The 24,833-nt window shown below is 44.6% G+C and overlaps 1 protein-coding gene across 1 annotated transcript in view; it reads right to left on the bottom strand.

Moving 5' to 3' along the window:
• The window catches only part of AATF (apoptosis antagonizing transcription factor), a 363,992-nt gene that overhangs the window by 305,945 nt on the left and 33,214 nt on the right, over positions 1–24,833 (bottom strand). Inside the window, exons 3-4 of the mRNA XM_085649474.1 lie at positions 23,962–24,261; positions 14,661–14,798 (exon numbers count right to left, since the gene is read on the bottom strand). Of these exons, the coding sequence (XP_085505600.1) occupies positions 14,661–14,798; positions 23,962–24,261 (438 nt within the window). The remainder of the gene's footprint in view (positions 1–14,660; positions 14,799–23,961; positions 24,262–24,833) is intronic.

Raw genomic sequence — 24,833 nt, 5'->3', positions numbered from 1 at the left:
ATATATAAATATATAAATATAGGCTATATAAATATATAAATATATAGATATAAAACCATATGTATTAAGAACAAATAGAAACTTGAAACTTAATAAGGATAAAACAGGTTAAAATTCTACCGTAAAATCAGTAAAAATACAGTGTCAGTAACCTATAAAACATAATAAAGATAGAATATCAAGTCAATATATGAGAGTCATAATGTGGCTAGCATGTGAGGTTGCTAATAACAGATGGGACACCATGGATCAGGTATTCTACAGGCATGTGTACAGATCTTCAGTCACATTCAAGCCATTCGGGTGCTTAGTGTCAAGTTGTAATATGTATCTTGTCTCGAGTTTTCGGAGTTTGTATTCGCGGTCTCCACCTCTTCTACTGGGAGGTACGGCATCGATTACAAAGTAATTGAGACCTTTGTTGTTAGATTGATGGTATTTCTTAAAATGTCTGGCCACAGGATAAGTGCTATCTTCATTCGAGATTGCGCGAAGGTGTTGAAGAATGCGCTTGTGGACCTGGAGTTTAGTACTCCCTATGTATTGGAGTTTGCAGGGGCAAATCAAGACATAGATGGCAAATTCGGTCTTACACGTCAGGAGTTTGGTAATTTTGAATGCAGTTTGACAAAAAGGGGTGGTGTAGGATAGTGTGTTGATCCCATGAGAGCAAGCTTTGCAGGTTCTGCATCTAAAAAAGCCTTTATGTGTTTGCAGCCACGAGGTTTTTTCCATGATCTCTGGGTCGGTCGACACCAGACAATCCCTCATGGATGGGGCCTTGCTGTAGGTAATGGACACCCTCTGCGGTAGCAGGGGTCCAATAACCGGATCACATAACACTAAGGGCCAGCAGGTTTGCACGATCTTATGTATGGCTCTGTGTTGTTTGCTAAAACTCATGATAAGGCGAAAATCAGGTTTGAGTTTAGTGTAGTTAGTGGTGTCTAAGGTCTCAAGGTGTGTCAAAGAGCGTTTGTCTTGGAGAAGGATGTTCCTATCTATACCGGAAGTTTTGGAAATGGCAGAATCAATGACATTAAGTTGGTAACCTCTTGCAAGAAATCTGGCTTTACTCGATTCTTGGGCAGTTATAAGGTCAGTGCTGTTGCTACATACTCGCTTCAGACGGAGCATTTCTCCATATGGAATGCTCTTTATGAGGTGCTGGGGGTGAGAACTCTGAGCGTGAAGAATAGAATTACCCGCTGTTTCTTTCCTGTATAATCGAGTCTCTAGTTTATCATTGAGCACATATATTTGTGTCTCCAAGAAATTGACAGTAGTGTCACTGACATTGACCGTGAAGTGTAGATTTAGATGGTTACAGTTTAAGTTGTTGACAAACTCTAACGCCCCTTCAATGTTACCCTTCCAGACCACAAATAAATCGTCAATATAGCGCAGCCATATCACAATGTTGTTCTCCATAACCTGTTGGTACTTGATGTTGAGGACCAGCTCTTCCCACCAATGGATTGCCACTGGGCTTTTATGTTGCATTCTATTGTGGTAGTTTGGTTGGGTTGTGTCAATCTGTCTTGCTATGTTTTTGTTTTGTTTTACTGTGTAACAGAGACATGTTGTTCTCGAGTTGTTTAGTTCCATTACAGATTTCAACAAATGCTGTTTCACTGACTGTCAAATTTGGTGCATTGCAATAAAGTTCCAATGAAAAACGACAATTTGCAGTACGAAAGTTAGCAACATATCACAACTCCTATGGGCCACATTTACTGGTTGGAAGATGTGGGACAGCTGCTAAAAATAGCAGATACCCTGTCCGTTACTCTCATAGTAACCCACCCATTTAGAGATCGGAATACTGCATGATTTCCGAAAGGCTCTGCTGCCGAAAACCCCTGGCAAGACTACCCCTCTGCCGTTGACGGTCGACCCACCCTATGCAGGTTGTGACTTTTTGTTTTACAAAAACAAATTCCCAATTTGGGAGGGTGTCCGTGTAAAACAAAAACCAATACCAAGAGGGTAAAAATAAAACATGACTCCCGACAGACATTCAGCCCTGACTTCAATGCATCCATCGAAGGGGCAGCTGCAGAGATACTAGTCAGGCAGGCGGGATCTCCAAATATGGCAGGTGGGCAGTTCTCAGCTGGGAGAGCAGAAATCAGAGCCTCTGCTCACCGAGCAGTCTGGTCGGCCTACCCACCAATGTTTAAAGGAGCTTGTAAGCACACCCAACCCTCACTTAATGGGATCCTGCCCCAGCTTCCTTCATTCTGAGCTTACAAAGTACTGCTCTGATCATTAATTTCAACAAACGCTACACCATTCAGAGTTCACACATAGACCGCTTCCATAATTCAGAGTTCTCTGAACATGGCTTCCATTAATAAGATTACAGCTCATCAAACTTTCTTCATTCTGATACCACACAAACATAGCTCCGATCATGGAGTACACACAAGCGTATCTCCCATCATGGAGTACACACACAAACACAGCTCCCATCATGGAGTACACAAACACTGCTCCCATCATCGGGTACTCACAAACATAGTTCCCATCATGGAGTACACACAAACATAGCTCCGGTCATGGAGCACACACAAACACCGTTCCCATCATTGGTCCCTTTTGAAGGTTGTGTTGGAAAGCTGATGTTGTAATCCTGCACACGAAATCGCTGAAACTCCAGGCATATGTAATTTCCGGATGAGAGAACACAGTGGGGTTCCATGATCTCCCTCTCCACGAAGGTTCCCTCAGAAGTGGGGAATTACTGCCAAAAATGTATTTCTACATTTGCCAGCCCATTCCACCTGGTAAGGTCACCAAATTTGACATACTGATATGTCTAGCATCAGGAATTACTAGAAAATCAGTATTCCTGCATTCCTTGCAATTTCCTAGTCAGCCGAAAGCACTCTTTACAACCGAATCAGGAATTCTGCTAAAAATGTGATGGCGGTCAATGAGTTTGCACAAACAGTACTTGCAACTGTGAGTTTAGTTTACACAAACACTGCTTCCATCATCAAGGTCACACAGACACTGCTTCCATCATTGAGCAAACACAGGCACTGCTCCCATCAGACCCCTCACAGCGATCATTGAGCTCACATACTACTCTAATCACTGCACTCGTGCAAACACAACATTCAACATGAAGCTCACACACACAGATCCTGTTGGCGAGCTCAGAAACACTGCATCGGGAACAAATGAAGATACCATATGGAAAGTTAACCTACTAATGAAATCCCATTGAGGAACAGTGAATAGAGCGGTAGGAAACAAGTAGAAGGCTGATCATGGGGAAACATCGAGGCAGGCAGAGCAGCTAAGCACACTTTTGCAGTAGACACTGCTAACCCAAGATGGGTAAGAGGCAGTGCCAAGTGCAGAACACAGGAAAGGCATGGCCTAAAAGGGTTCAGGCATTCCAACTTGCACAATTAGATAATCTTGTCCCAGTGACCTTCAAAAATCGGTTTTGGGGGTTTCCCTAGCAGTTAAGATAGTGTCCACAACTTTAGGTGCATTTAGAAGGACTATAGTTGGCACCGTGCAAAGTCCAAGTAGACAGCCATAGCTCATGAGGATTGCGATTAATATCCTGCCCACCTTGTTGCAAGAGCAGGCCCATCCTGTGCAGGAGAGGAAGGGGGACCGAGTGCTGAATTCCAACACATCCTTCTCACCCAGTATGGGACATTCAGGATCAGCTGTGCTCGATGCTTGAATAACTTCTGCCGGACTCTTGACAGAAGTTAAATCAGCAGGAATACATAAAGCAAGCCTTATGACCAGTCCAAGCTGAAGGCATCCATCCATTCAGGGCAATCATTCGCCATCTGATGCGCGGCACCACCAGTATGCACAAAGCCATATGGCCCAACAGGCAAAGGACTCAGAGAGATGGAATCTATGCCCGTGTCAGAAACTCAACATCAGATCTCAAGTATCTGCACTCCTCTGAGGAGAAGGGAGGGTGTAGATGAGCACAAATACCCCGTTACTTCCAATTAATGATCACAACTAGCCACTATTACATTAGTCCACCATTAAAAATAACTGAAATGACCACATGGAATGGTTTGCTGTGAGTGCACAAGACTAATCCCAATAAATAACTAACATTAACCAATAACAGTGAACTAACCATTAACCTTGGGTTCTGGAGCAAAGTGCTGCCCGGCGTAAAGCACTTTGACACCTAGTCAAGGGTAGTAATCGATATATAAATGCAATTACAATATTCACAAACGCAGTTTTCTTCATTTCCTACCCGTAGAAAATTGCAGGAACAAATCTGTGAAAGACCAGTAACACAATGTGAAACTCTGGCAGCAAGAAACGTCTTATACACAATACTTTCCATTATGCTCTGCAAAAGTAATAGTTACAAAAAAGGACCATAACCTGTTCGCAGAAAATTTCTGTAGAGTTTTTGTGCCAGGTAGTAATGAACTACTTGGTATGAGGCCAAGTGTGCAGTTGTATTGTTATTTATTAAAACCAAAATTAAAACTAACTACAAAAGTCCACCTGAATTCAACATGTAGCGTTGAAGAACTGAGACATTCTGTCATGTAGCAGCAACTAATAGATGCTGTAGAACTAACTTTGAAAATAACATTTGTAGAAAAAGACAAACAACCTAAAATTGTAATACACAGGAGGAGGCGACAAGGTTGGGGACTGGGGGGGGGGGGGGGCGGGGAATTAAGAAAGATAAATCTGCTTCAAATGACCCACAGTGATTAAAAATAGGAGATTCCATAGACGTACAGGGCACAGAACGACAGTCACTGAACCAGACTTTTAATGTTCATATCTCACAGATGAACCACTTCCTATGCGGAGGCGGAACACTGCGCGGCTGCCAAAGACGACCCACTTTCTGATTAGCCTCATCACCCAAAGCAGGCCTCCTGGAGGTTGGTGTCCTTCCTCTTGCTTTAACTCACACACGTCAGATGAAATACAAGGCGCAGAAGCAGAGCGAATAATCTGAATATACATAGATATTAAAATGCAAATGACGGCGCGCAGTGATCTCCTCGGAGCCGGGCGCGAGCGCTGGAGACTTGATATGCAAAACACAGACGCACGGACGCAAACGACAGGCGTCGCAGCGACACAAACAAGCCGCTGGAACTCGGCTCACCTTAAACAGCGACCCGTCAAGTCACGCGCGAATTGTCTCGGTCGGCGACTTTCAGGGTTAGACACCCACACAGCCGCACATTTAAACTAACCCGGAGATGATGCGAGCCAGCCGAGAGCGAAAGTATAATTTGGGGGACCTTCTCTCATTGTGGCTAAGTAACATGAGAACGAAGCCTTCCAGTGCCTGAAGAGTTAATGGTAAGAAGGGGGCGAGTCACTTCAGACTAGAGTCTGTGTGCCCACACGTTGAGAAGCAGAGAGAGAGAAATGGGGGACACAGAGAGAGCGAGCTACTATAGAAGGTTCTGGAAAAGCAATGTCCCCACGTACTGAAGCTCAAACCCTGCCCACCGGTTGGTTGCTCACTCCTTCAATAGATCAGTGTGAGGTGAAGCCAGCCAATAAAAAGTTTGAACCTTATCTGATGTCTTTTAAGCTTTTCTTTCCCAGGTCCAAATACATGGAGCTAGCATATGATCTGGACACCTTTATAAACGTGCCCACATTTCAATCTGTCAACAAATCTGGTGTTCAGTTAACTGACCTTTCAAAGAAGGCTTAAACACAAATAACTGCCACAAGGCCGTGATGTTCTGATCAGACAGAGGTCACGTAATTGAACCGCAGCCCTATATCTCAATCTATCAAACACACCTCTTGTTTACTTGTAAAAAGGGCACGGAGGTGATGACCACTGACTGTTTGCTCCTAGGCAGAACTATACATATACATTCCAAGAGGGGGGTTGGGATAAATTATGCAGTGGACACTTCCAGAGGAAGACAGAAGTCCAGAAGGTAATGTATAAATGTGAGCGAGATCCAGACAAGAAAATATGGACAGACAAAAGGCAAGAGGTGGACAAAGGAGCAGCATTACAGGGCGTCCAGGGCATTGTGCTAGGTGCATGGAGTGTGAAGAAATAGGATTTTAAGTGCAAGCAGTGGGTCCTTTTTTTCTGGGGGACCCTCATAAGATACCTTTACCACCACATGCATTATGATCTTTTAATGAGGAAATAAGAAGTTTGGTCTTTTGTGGGTTTAGACAAACTGGTTAATTCAAATACTGTACTTAACTAGCTAAGGTATTTATACACACACATACAATTAAAAGAAAACAAATAGCACTAGAAACTGAACTTCTAGAAAGGTCATTATAGATACTGTTGAAGGGACTCAGGACCTTATTTAGATCTCAGAGGATGGAATGCTCTGTCACAAACGTGATGGATATCCCATCCGCCGTCTTGTGATTTTTAAAATCAATCAATCAGGTTTCTTATAAAGCGTGACTGCTCACCCGTTAAGGTCTCAAGGTGTTGTGGGGGATGTGTGGTTCAGTCGGAAGAGCCAGGTCTTGAGGTCACAGGCTGACATCAGATTTTAGTTTTATGGAGTGATTCAATCAGTCCATCAGGGTTGGTAAAGCGCAGCTACTCACCTGAATGGGTTTTAAGGCGGGGGGGGGGGAGGGGGAGTGCGCGCTGCTCCTCGGTATTCAGGGGGTCGGAGGGCTTCCCTGTCCTATCGGGTACATGCGGGCCAGGCGCTCATGGTGATTTATTGAAGAGCCAGGTCTTGAGGTCCTTCAGGAACTTGGATAGAGTTGGTGTCTGGCGGAGGTGGAGAGGGAGGGAGTTACATGTTTAAGCCGCGAGGTAGGAGAAAGAGTGTTCTCCTGTTCTGGTCTTCTTGATGCGTGGTACTGTTGCAAGGGAGAGCTGGGCTGAGCGGAGGGATCTTTAGGGTTTGTGGATCAAGAGGCGATGGTCCATGTAGGCGGGGCCGGTGTTGTGGAGGGCTTTGTGGGTGTGTGTGAGAAGCTTGAAGGTGATTTTCTTCTCGATGGGGAGCCAGTGTAGTGAACATTATGATGATGGGATGCACACCTTCTTTTGTATAATACAGGTTTGTCAAATACTTGTCCAAAAATGCGTGCATATTGGTAAGAGGCCGTGCCCAAACTGCATCTCGATTAAACAAAACGCTGAATGGCGCAACACTTTGCCCCAAACCGATCGCACAGCAAGTTGCGCATCTTTGGCAAATAATTCATATTATACTCCAAGTTTCCTCCAATTTTAATTTTAGTCATGTACTCCAACCTTTTTATACCGTCTATTGTTCATCCACATTATGATCATATCCACACGGGATCTTCTGCCCCGAGCCAGTGTAGTGCCCACAGGTGTTGGGGGATGTGGCAGTGGCGCGGTAGGTTTAGGACTAGTCTGGCGGCGGCGTTCTGGAGTTTGTGGGTGAGGTTCTTGTTGATCCCGGCGTAGAGTGTGTTGCCGTGGTCCAGTCTGTTGCTGATGAGGGCATGGGTGACAGTTTTCCTGTGTTCATGGGGGATCCAGTTGAGAGTTTTACGTAGGAGCGGGAGGGAGTGTAAGCCGGAAGAGGTGACCGCGTTGATCTGGCGGTGCATTTTGAGTTCGGAGTCCAGGATGATTTCGAGGTTGGTTGCCTGGTCCTTGGTTGGGGGTGGTTTCCCGAGGGCTGGGGGCTACCAGGTGTCACTCCAGGCATCGGGATGTGGGCCTATGATGAGGACTTCAGTTTTGTCTGTGTTCAGTTGTAGGCAGCTATTCTTCATCCATCTGGTGACTGCTTCCATTCCTTCTTGAAAGTTGTGTTGCGAGATGTTGGGTTCGTTGGAGAGTGAGAGGATGAGTTGCGTTTCGTCTGTGTACGATACGATGTTGAGTCAGTGTGATCTGACGATGGGAGCAAGAGGGGCCATGTAGATGTTGAACAGTGTAGGGCTGATGGATGATCCTTGGAGGACCTCCGCAGGTGGTTGGCATGGGCTCCGAGATAATAGGAGGTAGTCTGACCCGCTGCTTTCTGTCGGAGAGGAATGAGCAGATCCAGTTGAGGGCTTTGTTTCGGTTTCCTGCACTGTGGAGTCTGCAGGCTAGGGTAAGGTGCGAGACTGTGTCGAGGGCCGCAGAGAGATCCAGGAGAATGAGGGCCACAGTCTTACCTTAGTCTAGGAGGGTTCGGATGTCGTCAGTTGCAGCGATGAGGGCGGTCTCTGTGCTGTTTTTTTCTGAAGCCTGATTGGGAGGAGTCAAGGATGTTGTTCTCGTCTATGAAGGAGGAGAGTTGGCTGTTGACTGCTTTTTCGGGGACTTTTGCCGGATAGCTAAGTAGGGCGATCGGTCTGTAGTTCTTGAGGTCGTTGGGGTCTGCCGATGGTTTCTTTAGAGGGGGTTGACCTTAGCGTGTTTTCAGTCGTTGGGGAAGGAGGCGGTCTTGAAGGATCGATTGATGATTCTTTGTAGCTCGGGGCAATGATGTCTGCAGCTCTGTGGTAGATGTGGTGGGGGTAGGAATCTGTGGGGGCCCCTGAGTGAGTGGTCCTCATGGTCTTTAGGGTGTCTTCGATGCCGAGTGCGGTCCAGCGTCGGCTGAGCGGTGCTGAAGGCGGTGGGTGTGGGTTCCTCGTGGAGGTTGTTGTCAAAGTTGTCGTAGATGTCTTGATTTTGTGATGGAAGAAGGTGCTGAGTTTGTCGCAGAGGTCCTGAGGGGGTGGAATGTCGGTGGATTCGCTGTTGGGTTGGGCGAATGACTAACTTTTCAGTCATGCATCTGTTCAGGGTGATACCACAGTGAGATGTCTATCTCCTGGGGCGATGCGCTAGTCTGACATCACTGTCAGACATAAATCGCCTAGAGGGTTGCCGTAAAGCAGCGTGAAATCACCATAAGAAATCAAAAGGCCTTCTGTTTGGTTGGTCCTGCTTTAGCATTGTTGAAGTTTTATCGCTTTTTTGGTCAGTTGTGCTTTAAAGTGCGCCAGTGTGTATCAAAATTCTCTTCCAAACTTTAACATCCAGAACTTCGTGGCCAGCCAAACTTGTTCCCTGCAATGCGCAAGTATCACCCTAATTTTGCCTTCACAAATTGACAGACATGTAAATATTTGACCTCCGGCTCCATACTTGCCAACCCTACACATTTATACGGTAGGCTGCTACTTCTACTTTTCTGGTACCTCCAGCACCTACCTATTAATTTGAAGCCATCCTTTGACTTTTCACAAGGCCGGGTACAAACAGCAAGCCTCAGGAACGTATTTCCCTGGCAGCCACACATCTAAACCGCACTTACAGTTGTGCCTCCTAGCCCTCAGGCAAACTGAGGCTGACAGACAGACACCTGAGTGACCAATAATATGGCAGATACCAGAGTTATTGAGCCAACACCGATCAGCATGAGGATGTAGGGGGAGACCCGTCATTCATAACGTGCTCTACTCCAGTAGTTGGGGTGCACTAGCACAGAGGGAAGCGGGACTGTCAGGACGTGATCTGAGCTACTGGTGTCCACAAAGCACCTTTTGTGTGCAACTGTAAAGCATGAGTAGATGCTTTTCATCTTACACATGAAACTAAAGAGGGCCTAAATTTAAGGCTTGCACATGATTCTAAACTGGAACAATATCTTTACAGGTGTTAATTCTTAAAACCTCTCCCCCACTGTAGACATCGAGCTGTACCTATCTCTAGGGCTATCTGAGGACACACTTTGCTGAAAGCCTCACTAGTTTACTATCAGAGGATTAATACTACAGTCCCGTGCACTAGTACGCTGCCCTCACAGCCCCCTTATTTACCCCTTTGTATAAGGCAGGGACAATCCAGGCATTCTCCAGGAAATTACTATTGGCATAATTTTCATGCCCCGGATTCTACCCACCATGACGGGATATAGGGCCAGATGTATCAAGCCTTTATCCCGTTCGCAAATGGGCAGATTCTCAAAATCGGCCCGTTTCCGAACGGCAAAAAGCCTTTTAGGATGTATCATCCCAAAAGGTCATCGCAAAATAAGTAATCGCAAAATTTGCGATTCCCTATTTTGCGAATGCATTTAGGGAATCGCAAATTGCGATTCCTTATATGTAATTCTGGAAGCACCCAAAATGTGCGATTCGGCCTTAAGGAATCGCAAATTACCACTGACTTAAAGTTGGTGGTAATTTCCGATTTCCTAAAAAAATGCACTTTTTTGCATTTTTAGGTCTCGCCTGGCGTAGGCTGCACGCATGCGCAGTCTCGCTGGCGAGATTTAGTGTTAACAGGGTATTTTCTGTAAGGGGCTTTAAGCCCCGCCCCTCTGTTCGATTGGCCGGCGTCACCGTTTATGCTAAACGGTGGCCAGCCATTGGAACAGAGGTGTCGATGACGTTTTTGCTTGCTTAGCGTTGGTCGCAAAAGGTTTCTTATCTTTATGGGGCCAAACGCATGGCCCCATAAAGACAAGAAACCTTTTGGCAGGCGAGGCCGTCCAAGTGGCTCAGCAGAAAAAGCCGAGCAAATACGTCATGGCGTGCGCTTGTTTAACTTTAAAACTGAGCACGGCGCCGCTTCAAGCACACCGCGCTAGGTTTATTTATATATTTTTTAACTTTAGCACTGAGCACAGCGCCCACTTCAAGGACACCGCTCTCAGTGTTAAAGTTGAAAAAAAAAACGAGTGCGGTGTCCTTCAAGCGGCGCCGCGCTCAGTTTTAAACGTAAGCATTTGCAATGCAATCAGACCTATTGCATTCCAAATGCTTGTTTTCCTTCTTGCCCTCCCTGAGGGTGTCGCCATTCACTGTTTTGTGGTCAGCACAGCATCATTTATAAATACTTCCTGAAAACCGCCACCTATACCCCAAGGGTTGGCACAGTATTGCACTGCCAGTGCCCATCATACACTGCTGCCTCTTTCCCCCTCTAGCTGCGCTGTGAAACCTCACCACGGAGGGAGAGGGCGAAGGCAAATCCCCTTCCCAGTGACACCAGCTGGCGGTCATGAGGCTCGCGCCGCTGAAGGAGAGGGTGCGCCTGGCGCTCGAGTGTGCCCAGGCAGAGGTGATAGACCCTGAAGAAGTTTTCAAAGTGCGTAAGCTTCAACTGTTGCTGCTGTTGGGGCGCTACGAGGAGGCCCTGCTTCTAGACACCGCAGACACCGTCTATGACGTCCGCCGGGACGTCTGGAGGTGCCGCAAGCCCGCAGACAGACAGCACCTGGCCCACCTGCTGTACCAGGCCATTCAGGCGATAGCCAACGTGGAGGGCAGGCAGCGCTTACCAGGAAGAGAGGGCACAAGTAGGCACCAGTCGTATAAACCAGGGGCGGGTTCAGATACCCCCAAAGCGATGGAGTGCTGACCAGGGGACGGCGGGCCGCCAAGTGACACCCGGGCAGGCGGCTGTGGGGGATCAGGTGAGACCCGGTGGCACTAGAGCACTCCCTCCCACGATACAGAATGAAGGATGTGTAATATTCAGGACTGAGCGACGGGGTGCGCGTGGAATAGAATGCGTGTTGTTCACTGTGTATCGTAAAGTTTTTTATTTGCTTTATCAGCAGCTTTTAACGAGCCCACCGCGTGTCCCGCTATAATGGATTTGTATTGAATTGGTATGTATGTAACGCCTTTGATAACCTCTGAGATACTTGAAGCACTTTCTGGGTGGTCAGAGTGCATTAATTATAGAGTGCCAGATACCCCTGACCAGGTCGTCAAGCGCTCTGATTTGTATTGGGCCCCTTCTTGCGGCAATATACACATTTCTAACCCATTGTGAGCCGGATTCACAAGGATTTTACTATGGGGTTGGTAGCAATCTTGCAGATTTTCACACAAAAACTCTCCTGAAGAAGTTTTTGTACCTTTCCTCGCCAGTGTCTTAGGAATCATTCCCGTTATGTTATTTAATTCACTCACACTTGAACATTCAATTCGTACGTGCAGTTTAAGTAGTTTGCCTTTTGCTTTTTTCCAAGTAATATTAGTGAAAATCAGATGTTTGGGTTTCCGAGAAAGCGTGCAACTGCCTGTCAACATCTGCAGAATTTTCCATTTAAAATCATGTCTTTACTGGCCAGTAGAAGAGGAGTTTCATAACTTATAGTTTTAATCTTTGTTGCGCGTTTCCCTCGTGCCATGGTCATTGTCTGATAACTGCATGCCCTTATATAGGGAGGAGGAGGAGGAAAGTACATTTGACTCTGTGGATAAAGGCTGCAGTAAGGGCAAAGCTTTACAAGGCGTCCTCAAACAGCTGGGTTAGTCTGTAGAAGGCCTCTGTATGATTCCTCCCAGCTACGAAGGTACTTTTGACACGACCCCAGCCTCACCATCACAGTCTTCCACTGTGAAGTTCAAAGGTCAACACGGTCACTACTGATTGCGTGTCTAGCAAGAGCTGATCAGCAATTGGGAGCGTGCACACATTGAAATATGTTACATCTTCAGAAATCTTGTCTTTTTAGCCCATAGCACCTTATAATTTTCTAGTTGAGATTATGGTTAGGTAAAATGACCTAATGACTATGCGAAATACACCAATTTTCGGTTTTATTTTTACAAATCATTGCTACAGTCTTGTGGGTTAATTAAAACAAAGACTAAAAATCCCACACTGCACGGATTTGTTAAATAGTAGTCCGGCCCAACAGTGGGGATCTCCATTGACAAAGAGTCGTCTTTAGGCTCCAGCAAGAAGAGCCTTATTGACTGACATGTCAGGACTGGGCGTAAGGAACTGGGGTAGTAATCGCAAAGTCAGGTGTTTTTAGGTCGAGCCTGGGTAGCGCATACGCTGCTCTGCGAAGCATGATGTATTCAGGTAGGGACTTGAAGCTCAGCCCATATTTTTAATTGGCTTGTGTCAATGTGCACTGTAAACTGTGGCTGTTCATTGGTCAAAAGGCTTAGTCGTCCCTCCTCATTACCGCCCTGTCTCATTTGGTAACCTCCCATGGCAACTCCCCGATTACGCGCGTTGTTACTTGGTAGGCTTTAATTACAGCCTCCGAGCACTATTTTCTCAAATAGCTTTGTCCTGCCTGAGGTTGCAGGCAGGACACACTCTCTCTCCTAACGCTTTTTTAAACGTTTTTATAGCACAGGCGCTGGCATTTGTAATGCAATAGGTCTCGCATTTGTGAGTGTTTAAGCTATTGGCAGTGTAAATGACAATGCCTTTTATTTATCTGTTTTAAAAACAACACGTAAATAAAAGGCATTGTCATTTACAATGTCAATAGCTCAAACTCTCGTAAACGCGAGACCTATTGCATTGCAAATGCTTGTTCAAAGTGCCATGCGGCGGCGCACATACATGCCCTTAGGGCTTGTATGTGCGCCACATGTGCACACATGCATATTTCAGGGGTACAACAGGGTGCCCTTTTGGCACCCTTGAAATTGCATTCACAATTTGCGAGTACCTATTGCGTACTCGCAAATTGCGAATGTCTTCCCATTCATTCCTATGGGCCTCTAAGCCCATAGGAATGAATGGGAAGGTATTCCTGAATTGCAATTCGCAATTTGCGATTCTCAATTATGGAATATGTAGGAATCGCAATTATTATTGTGAAACCTACATACGTTGCATTTTGCAAGTCCTTAATAGCGAATCGGTAAAATTTGCTATTAAGAACTCGCAAAATACAATGACGATACATCTGTCCCAAAACCCCAGTTTAAATGGCAGCTCGATAACCCCAGTGCATCCTGCTGTTTTGTTTCACCCTCACTTTGAGATCTAGGCCACACTTGCCTTTGCTTTATTCCACCCGGATGAGTGCCCTCATTTGGCTTTCTCCATTTGTTAATAAGTATAATATAGATATGATAGTCAGTGTGTCTCTCTTTGCTGGAGTCTTTTGCAAGTAATGTTTACTTGGTAAGAAACTACCCAAAAGATTTGCATTTTAGGTAACAGTCCCTTCTACTGAAGCAGGTATTCGGTGGCCTTCTTCACTGATTTGGCTGTACATTCACCGGTTTCGGACTATACAAATACAAAATCCTTTTCACACGAGTTTCATTATAGGGCTGAAATGTTGCAAATCCTTACACTGTTGTCCGGGAACTTTTGGAACATCTAGCAAATCTCTCTCCGTGTCTGATGCAGACGCTCCAACAAGTGTGCAACATAGCAGCTCAGAAGCACAGAGGAGTCCTCAATTCAAGTATATTGGGAATGTTGAGAAAAATTCAACTTAAGTGTACACAGTGGTCCATGTGTTGGTCTCTACATGTCAACTGTGATCTTCTGTACAAGTGGCTGGAGCAGGTCTTCACGCCATGTGCCGGTGTCTAGAGTCTGAGATCAAAGAGGCATTGTACCTAGCTGGACATAGGGACATTCACTCATTTGACTGTGACCCAGGAGGTAAGGAAATGTCACATAGGATGAAAGGAACCTTGTATTTGTCAGGTCCTGAAGCAAGATCTGCTGGGTCTGCTTGCTTATTACCTTTTTGGTAAATGGTAATTTCGCTTATTTCATATCTATTATGTACAATATGAATACGCCTCCTTGACTAGGCAGTTTTAATTTGAAAGTAAAGTAAATAAATAAAGGAGGACAATGATGCTATACAGTTTGACAAATGATACATTAATGCCCAGTCTACCACCGTAAAATACCACACTTTGCTCACTGGAGGCAGCATTCTCAGTAGCTATACACAAGAGGTATCTCATGCAAGGGGACTCACTGTTCTTCAGCGCGCTGGCCATCTCTGGTCCTCCCTTCTTCTTGAAGTCTAGGAAGGTGTCTGGCTGTGGCAGCTGATTGGCAGTGACTAGCGCCTTCTGCATCTTTATTCGCCCTTCCAAGAGCTGATCCCAGAGAGCTAAACAAATGGAAACACAAAAAGGAACGTAAATCAAAGCAAGGTTCATCAACAAGCACCAGACACAATCCTTTGGTAACACACTTCAAAACAAGTGACAATGCCTGAGGTTCCGGTCTCCACTCTAGATGCTGAGATCCATTAAATTTCCTTGAGTACAACTAGCTGAGGAAGATGGTGTGGGCTAGAAAATCGATGTAGTCCCGAGCCATTCTCTCATACAGCTTTAAAGAACTCCGGTGATGCATCTATGTTATTGGGCAGTAGTGACCTTGCATGCATTGTGCCGTCCCAATTAAGTCAACCAACAGGGACCACCACTGAAAGAGACTTCTTTACGAGTAACCAAGGCCAGCTTGCCCTGACAACCTTTGGGGGAAAGTTCTCTAAATGTAATATTTATTTGCAGAATTCTTAAAGTGAGAGATTGCTAAAAGCATCTGTAGGGGAACCCCATTCGTATGCATAAGATGCAGCATATGCATCTCTCTCCATGTCACATCACTTATACTACTGGCTTTCACATTACAGCATGAATTACCGGGTTCACATAACCCTTTACAAACGCACCTCCAGTCTTAAACTCTGCACGCAGTGGGTACAGAGGCTCATGTTGGAGTCTACTAGTCAGAGCATGGCTGTCACAAGCTGGCCAGACCGTGCAGGTAGTGGGGCAAAGCCTGAAGCAGACTTATCCACAGTTCTCTGGTCAGACCCTTTAATAATTCTGCCAAGAAAGTGCAGGGTGGAAAACATCTTTCAAATAAAAACTTTCCCTTCAGTGCAACCTTTAAAGTTGAATAATAAATGATTGACTTCTTTCACCCAGACTGGCAGAAGGTTTAGATTTTTGTTTTCCAGAAAGGTAACAGTGTGTCCATGTTCTAGGCTTCCCCTTTCTATCCTGTCCCAAGAACACTGCTGCTCCACCCAGCAGATTCCCTGAAACTCCGCCATTGCAAGACGTCATGTGGTATTGCTGGTTAGTATCCTAGGAGTGAAGTTTATATTAATCGTCGTGGGCTTCTGGATAAGTGGTCAAATCAAGGATGACCTTGGGGACATTTAGGGGCAGAGATGTGCGGAGGTCACAGTGTCATGAATAGCAGGGTGCCCTCCAACGTCAGTGAGGGAGCCCAGCCAGACAAACGAGGGGGGTGTCTTTAAAACAAGCATCACATGAAGCAAAGGGTATAGACTGTAGTCCTGTTCTACTCAAGAGTGAACCATATATACATATCCTACATAAGTGGTCCACCCCTAGGCCATGCATATGGGCTACCCTGGAAGTAAAAGTGAGGTACGCGATGTACAGAGCGCATCTCTTAGTAAACAAACTGCATTCTACATGAATGGGCTGCCACATACGTAACAGTATGGGCTGTTATTTGTACAGAGCTCCTGAAGAGAACAGTGCGCGCTATAGAGGAATCTGCCACTGAGAGCACCTTCCAAAGGCAAAGTCTACCTTCGAGAAAACTTTGTAAGTGCTATCCACGTCATAGACTGTCCGTGATGAAAAAGAGTGTATTTTACATATGTGTTGCCCATATTTCAAACATTTGCATCTATTGTCAGCGATGGAAGTAAAATATGTAAATCTTGCTCTTACAATGGATATCATGATCATAGGATCAAGATTTCCAAAGGGGCATTTACTTCCTGCAGTGTGCCTGGCAGGCTGTGCCACTGCAGTAAGGGGAGGAGAGGCAGGAGCGTAATTACCATCAGTGCATATATATATATATATATACACTGAAAAAACCATAGGTTTCACACATGTTATAGTTAGCTGGACATTTTACTGATAAAAAACCAATGAAATTCCCCCGTTATAGTTACTGTAGGCAACTATAACTCACGCGACCGTATTCCTCTGCTGATGCTAATACTGTATTTAGACACTTATTTGCCCATGTCTTCTTCCATTAAATTTTAGCTATACATATATTACAAATATTTTTTTTTCATAAAGACACATATGTCATCAGCAGAGGATTACGGTCGCGTGAGTTATAGTTGCCTACAGTAACTATAACGGGGGAATTTCATTAGTTTTTTATCAGTAAAATGTCCAGCTAACTATAACATGTGTGAAACCTATGGTTTTTTCAGTGAATTTGCAAGGTTTTTTAAATGCTAATTCCTAACTATAACGTGTGTGAAACCTATGGTTTTTTCAGTGAATTTGTACGGTTTTTTAAATGCTAAGTTACTTTACGCCATTTGTGGCGTGCGCGCCCACTTAACGCAGTTCGTTCCGTGCGCGCACAGTGAGCACGCGGTGCGCTTCGCGCACCGCGTGCCCACGTTACGCTAGATGGGCCATGAACGCACGATGCGCTTCGCGCACCGTGCGCACATGGAGGACATATGATGAGCATCGTTGTGACAGGTAAAATATATGTTTTGTTTAGCTCTATTAAGCCATGCACAAAAGGTGCACTACGGGCACCTTTTGCACACGGGGTGGGGAGAATGTGGATATTTTTTTTTTTATTATTTCTTACCGTACGCGTACGGTAAGCGTAATCGGCGAAATTTTCGAAAAAATTAAAATTGCCTTTTTTCACTTGGGGGATCATTGGGGACTCCCTCGACATGGCTAGGTGCTTGGGAGCTGTGTAAACAGCCCCTTTACATGTTTTTGCACTTTGTTTTTCAACCCCCTGTCAGAGTGCGAGAGAGAAAATGGCGGCCGCCGCTTCCTGGTTTCGACCGATTCGAATGTTTACTAAGATCTAAGGGCCAATCAGAATCGCGCTCGCGCACGCCACCGTACGCGTACGGTAAGCGCACCGTAAGCGCACCGTAAGCTGGCTCAGATATATATATTGATTTAAAGGCTATTTTCTCAGAATCTACTGAACAGATTTACACCAAACCTACAAAAGGCACTTCCTTGACCTGAGGACTACCTCTCTGCCAAATTTCAAGTAATTCTGTTCAGCCGTTCGGGCTGTAGCTGTGTCTAAAGGTCCTATGGAAAAATGCATGGGAAAAACGCGTTTTGGGACCCCCCTTTTATCTCAGCCCCCGCTTGACGAATCCCCCCGAGACTTTCAGGGTAGGAGCGGAGCGTAGCGCCCCACCTATTTTGAAAAATTCGCGAGGATTCGTCAACCGGCGCCAAAGTTATTCAAAATAGAATGTTGCGGATTTCCTATGGAAACGTGGTCCTAACTATAACTACCTACTGGCGACCGCCAGTAGGTAGGTAGGTAGGTAGGTAGGTAGGTAGATATATATATATATATATATTTCGAAACAGTTGATTCCAAGCCAGAAAAGAATCCATATATATATATATATATATTACCTACTGGCGGTCGCCAGTAGGTAGTTATAGTTAGGACCACGTTTCCATAGGAAAACCTCAACATTCTATTTTGAATAACTTTGGCGCCGGTCGACGAATCCTCGCGAATTTCTCAAAATAGGTGGGGAGCTCCGCTCCGCTCCTACCCTGAAAGTCTCGGGGGGATCCGTCAAGCGGGGGCTGAGATAAAAGGGGGGTCCCAAAACACGTTTTTCCCATGCATTTTTCCATAGGACCTTTAGAACGAGCTACAGCCCGAACGGCTGAACAGAATTACTCAAAATTTGGCAGAGAGGTAGTCCCTAGGTCAAGGAAGTGCCTTTTGTAGGTTTGGTGTAAATCTGTTCAGTAGATTCTGAGAAAATAGCCTTTAAATCAATATATATATCTGAGCCCGCTTACCGTACGCTTACGGTAAGCGTACGGTGGCGTGCGCGAGCGCGATTCTGATTGGCTCTTAGATCTTAGTAAACATTCGAATCGGCCGAAACCAGGAAGCGGCGGCCGCCATTTTGTGTATTTCACTCTGAAAAAAAAGAGTGAAAACAAGGAAAGGGGGCAATGAGGAGAGTTACAGACCCCCTAACATTTGTAAGGGGGTCAAAGAAGGACAGAAAAGTACAAAAAAAACATTTATTGATTTTAAAAAAAATCACGGGGTACGCGTACGGTAAGCTTACGGTAAGCGTACGGTAGAAAAAAAAAAAAAATGAAAATGAAAATCAGATTTAAGTGTTTAGATATTAGGGGGCTCTAAAAAGAGCCGTTGTGTTTATGAAATGATTTTTTAGTGGTACCTACAAGTAAGTACCGATGCAGAGTCTAAGGTTCAAGAGGAAGACTCTGTTCCCTTCATCATTGAAGTGCACACCATCTCCTCTATAAATGTCTTGCATGTCATAACGCAAGTTGTTGTGGTAAATGGCACCCATACCATAGTCACGGAGGAAAGCAGAAACAGATTTGTTGACGTGCTTTCTTGCTTTGTCATCGCACCGCGTGCCCACCGTGCGTGCACGGCACTAACTGCGTAAAGTGGGCGCGCGGTGCGCGAAGCGCACCGCGTGCTCACTGTGCGCGCACGGTGCGCGAAGCGCATCGTGCGCGCACGGAACGAACTGCGTTAAGTGGGCGCGCACGCCACGAATGGCGTAAAGTAACTTAGCATTTAAAAAACCGTACAAATTCACTGAAAAAACCATAGGTTTCACACACGTTATAGTTAGGAATTAGCATTTAAAAAACCTTGCAAATTCACTGAAAAAACCATAGGTTTCACACATGTTATAGTTAGCGGAAATTTTACTGATAAAAAACCAATGAAATTCCCCCGTTATAGTTAGTGCAGGCAACTATAACTCACGCGACCGCAATCTTCTGCTGATGACATATGTGTCTTTATGAAAAAAAAATATTTGTAATATATGTATAGCTAAAAATGTATGGAAGAAGACATGGGCAAATAAGTGTCTAAATACAGTATTAGCATCAGCAGAGGATTGCGGTCGCGTGAGTTATAGTTGCCTGCACTAACTATAACGGGGGAATTTCATTGGTTTTTTATCAGTAAAATTTCCGCTAACTATAACATGTGTGAAACCTATGGTTTTTTCAGTGAATTTGCAAGGTTTTTTAAATGCTAATTCCTAACTATAACGTGTGTGAAACCTATGGTTTTTTCAGTGAATATATATATATATATATATATATCACAAAGTTCCCATTACCAAAGTAAAGGATAACAACGCCATGTCTTGCTGAAAATGTACGTTTTAATTGTCAGCTGCTGTTACGCGTTTCGCCTGTCCTGCAGGCTTGTTCACCAACAGTTTGCAATAAAGTTCTCAGCCATTTTAAATGCCTCACATGTGCAAAACTACTAATGCAGTGTTTTAGAAGAAAGACTGGTAGTTCCCAAGTAAAAAAGCAATATTACAATAGATTGTACATTTGGCTCGCAATAACGCAACCAACAAACTTCACAATTGATGATTGTAAAGTTTCAAAGCTGCATGTGCGTGTATGGTTTCCTGAACAGTAAAACTTAAGTTGACATTGTAAAACTCAAGTTGAAATTGCTATTACGGGCAAGTGCCCTAAATATAACCACATTGCGAACTAGTTGTAGATCTACAAAGGAACAACTCAATGTTCTCTGTGTTACATTCATTTGTTAATTATAATCATTCTACCGCAATACGCACAAGTGGGTCAACAATATACAAGAAAAATATTGCATTCGTGGAAAGCATGTCTTTTAAACAACTGCAAGTGCTCAGCTAATGTGCATAAAAATAACTAAACAAAATAATAAGTCTGTGAAATGGTTAAAAACATTCAGAAAGGGAGAGAAATTCAAAAATCGTGTATATTTACAAGTGAGTATGCAGGTCTTCCTCCATATTCAAACCTTCCGGTCTTTTGCAATTCAATTTAATTATGAATGAAGATTCTAATCTTCTCAAATGCTTTTCCGGGTTACCACCTCTCACATTTGGTTTAACTGCATCTATCACAAAGTACAACAGTCCTTTTTTGACGGTAATGTTCAAAGTGGCATGCCACCGGTTAGGTTCTGGCCCCATTTTTAATGGCCCTTAAATGCTGTAACACGTTTATGTACTGGTAGGATGGTACTACCCACGTACTTCAGGCCACAAGGGCACTGAAGCACGTACATAGAGAAATCTTGCATGTATAATGGCCTCTGATTTAGATTTTCCTGTCAGAAAAGCCTGATGTGTACATGGTGGTGTTGATTCCATGTACACATGCTTTGCACTTAGTGCACTTTACAAACCCTTCTCTCTTTGCTAGCCACATCGACGAAATTGCCTTTGTTTTAGGGGTTTTAATCACATTGGAGACCAACATTTGTTTGAAGGACCTTGCTCTTCTGAAAGTTATTTGGGGCCTTTTGTGGACGATTTTGCCCAAAGTTGGATCATTACGAATTGGGTGCCAATGTTTGGACAAGATGTTCCTTACTTTTTTATGCTGTGTATTGTATGATGTTACCACCCTACACTGAATCTTAGCCATATTCTCTTTTCTTTTTGGTATTGCTCTTATTGAAGAGAATATCTTCCCTCGTTCTTTTCTTGGCTTTGCAAACAGCTGAACTTATACACTCATCAGGGTAACCGCTTGATTTGAAACGTGATTATAGCACTCTCAATTCATTGCTGCAGCTTTCCTGATTGCTACAATTGCGTATTGTTCTTGAACATTCCCCATAGGGGATGCTTTTAATCAAGTTCTGAGGATGAAAACTCCTAGCATGCAGCAACGTATTGCCCGCAGTGGGTTTTCGAAATAATGCTGTTTCAACTTTCCATCCTTTATGTAGACCAATAGATCTAAAAAATTGACATTGGTTGTACTGATTGTACTAGTGAATTTGAGATTTAAATTGTTTGTTTGTAACCTTTTGATAAATTCAACTAGAGATTCTTCGGTGCCTTTCCAAACGACGAATAAGTCGTCGATGAATCAACTCCAATGCATAACATTATTCTGCCATTCGTCTGGGTGCAGCCTCTGGACCACCTGCTCCTCCCACCAGCCCATATGCAAATTAGCATTGCTGGGGCCGAAGCAGGTACCCATTGCCGTTCCACACACCTGGTGGAATAATTCGCGATTGAAGAGGAAGTAGTTGTTTTTTAGGCATATGGATGTCATTTCAATAAGCATTTGAGTATGGGACCAGAATTTAACTGGTCTCTTCCCCAAATAGTATTTGACAGCATTCAGACCATCATCATGTTTAATGCTGGTATAGAGGGTGGTAACATCAATAGTAGCCAATAGAAAGTCACTCTCCCAGGGCAGATCATAAACCTGTTTAAGAAAATCCCCCGTGTCCTGTATATAGGACGGGAGGGTTTTCATTAAGGGACATAGAAAGGAATCTACAAATTTAGAAGTATTCTCTAAAGCACTGTTGATGGCAGAAATTATAGGACGGCCAGGTGGATTTACCTGATCTTTGTGCACTTTAGGGATTAGATACATGACGGGCGTAACTGGATTACTGATTTTCAAGAAAGACAATTCCTCGTCTTTCAGTAAACCTTTCGAATGCCATTCATACAGCAGCTGACAATTAAAACGTACATTTTCATCAAGACATGGCGTCGTTATCCTTTACTTTGGTAATGGGAACTTTGTGACATTTATTGGAGACAGGGAGGTAAGAAGAAAAGACAAGTAAAATGAGGAACTTGGAGACCGGTAAATCACATTAGTGTAGCAGGTCCAGTGACACCATGGTACGAGCGGTGCAATGGGTGTGCTGCACCTCATCTATATAATTATTTAAATAACGACTTGGATGGCAGGGGGTCATAGAGGGGCCGGACTGGCCTTATCAGGCACAAGGCGTTTTCTCTGTGTGCCGCCAGGGTGGAGGCCATTTGTTGTTGCCAGGGGCCAGTTTTGCAGCATCGGTCCGTGTAACAAAAGCAGCTGCAATATTTTCCAAGCGTGCGCATCCTCCTCCTTCTGCCTCCTCCCTTACCCCCCCCCCCCACACACCTCGCGGCTAGTCTAACTCAATTGTCTGGGCCAGTTCGATTTCCCAGTCCGGCCCTGGGTTGTAGTTTCACTTCGTGGACTAAGGCCCATGACCCCTAGGCCACCCCACTTAGGGGAGATGGTGACAAAGGAAGGGTACCTACACAAAACTTGTGTAGAGTCCCATGAAGTTGCAATTTTGCAAGTGGGATAACAGTTTCACAGTCAGTTTCCCACTATGCAAACACATGTAAATAAAAACCAACAAAAATTGTATTTGCAGAAAGGGAAAGGGGCCTGGAATCAACAAATGCAACAGTGTAAACAAGGGGCTTTGCCATGAGGAAATTTGTTTTACCTGAGAGGAACATTAACTTGAACAGTGAAAATTACTTCTTTCTTGGAAGATTAGACCTGGCAGTCTGTAGATGGTCAGTCAATCTCTTAGATGTAGAGAGGAAGACTATAACCGAGAAAAGTGCAATAGCCGTAATTTTTCAGGCCGACTAGGTTTTGCTGAATTTCAGTATCAGAAATCTTATAATTGTGTCTTATTTGCATAAATCAGAATTGTGATAGACCACTGTGAGTGTGCTTGGTATGGTAAGCTAGACATATGGACTGCCGCAAATAGTGTGTCTGTGATGTACACGGACTTCGGACGTGGCTTATTACCCATCTCTTGCAATTGTATAACCTCTCTCCAGACAGATGCGTTAAAGCTACAGTGGTATAATTGTACCGGGAAACAGCCTTTAGCACAACACCGGAATCACACTGTGCCTTTACAGCACCGGCAATTGAACGAACGTGTCATTAACACACATTCCTTTAGCACGCAAGTCATTACGGCGACTTGCTTTAAGGGGGCGCCTTGATACAAAGGTGTTGGATTTAAAATCCAACACCTTCCCTACTTATGCACAGACTGGAGTTGGATTAGTAAATTATACTAATCCAAAATCCAGTGCCCCCCCCCCCCCCTAGGGTTAGTCGTGGTAACGACTTGCATGCAAAAGAAACGCGTGGTTACAACGCATTCGTACTAATGACGGCGTTAAAAAGGCATGCATTCTAAATGCATGCGTAATTCAGACATACAATCAATTGTACCATCATAAGATTAACAAGAAAGGAGAGCGGCTTAAAGATAATGGGTAAGAGAGGACACGTACATTAAATATGTTTACAATCTAGGTGAAGAAACATAAAAATGCGGACACATGAAAGTAAAAAAAAAAAGTTCAAACCACAGACGTGAATGCAGAAATCTCCATGACACTTAAGCACAAGCAATGGTACTGACGTACGAAAACATGTACCAACCTATCTGATGTTTGACTGCTTGACCTTTCTCAACCTCTTCGGTTAATTGTTCTTTAGAAAAGGTCAGCACATTCCCACCATCTTCGATTTGCTCCGACATAGATTCCCTGCCTTCTTCCATGGACTCATCTTCACCACTGCCTTTATCGGCTTCATCTTCCTCGTCATCATCATCATCATCCTCATCATCTCGGTCCTCGTCATCAGTATCAAAATCATCATCTTCCTCCTCTTCATCACTACTCCCAAGCTTGGTCGTCCTGACTGGGGCTTCCTCATCTTCATCTGGAGACTGTTCATCTGGGAAAACAAAAATGCAGTATTTAAACATGATCAGATTTTTTTTTGGTTGTTTCACTGGTTGTCAGTGTGACTGGGTTTGATAGTGACTCAATTTTGCAGAGAGATGCATCAAGGAAAAAGAACAGTTAGGAGGTCAGGTTCTTACTTGGTTTCACCAAAAGACAAATTATTGTGTTCTTTTAGCTCACTCCAATGGCCTCATTTTGATGTCGGTGGGACCATCGGCAGTCCCACCGACATCCAGGCCATCGGTCCGACCGCCAAATTACGATGCTGACAGTCAGACCACAGCAGTCTTGGAGACAGACCGCCCCATCTGACAGGTTCAAGGAGCTCGTCAGGGCAGCGGTCAGACACTAATCCTTACAATGAATGTGGTGCTGCCATATAGATTAGGATGTCCATTTCCCACAGCCTTTTTATGGCGGTCTCAACGCCTTAAAAAGGCTGTCGGAAATGGAATTTGGGGGCCCCAAGCAGGACCCCTTACCCCCTGTGGGGCACTGGTAAGTGCCCAGGGAGGCACATGTGGTGCTCCCCAAAACATCCATGCACCATCTGGTGCATGG

This window comes from Triturus cristatus, chromosome 3_2, assembly GCF_964204655.1.
Source record: "Triturus cristatus chromosome 3_2, aTriCri1.1, whole genome shotgun sequence".
In the NCBI taxonomy this organism is placed as follows: Eukaryota; Metazoa; Chordata; class Amphibia; order Caudata; family Salamandridae; genus Triturus; species Triturus cristatus.
Note: the sequence above shows the minus strand (reverse complement) of the source record. Positions and strands in the feature narration are given on the sequence as shown.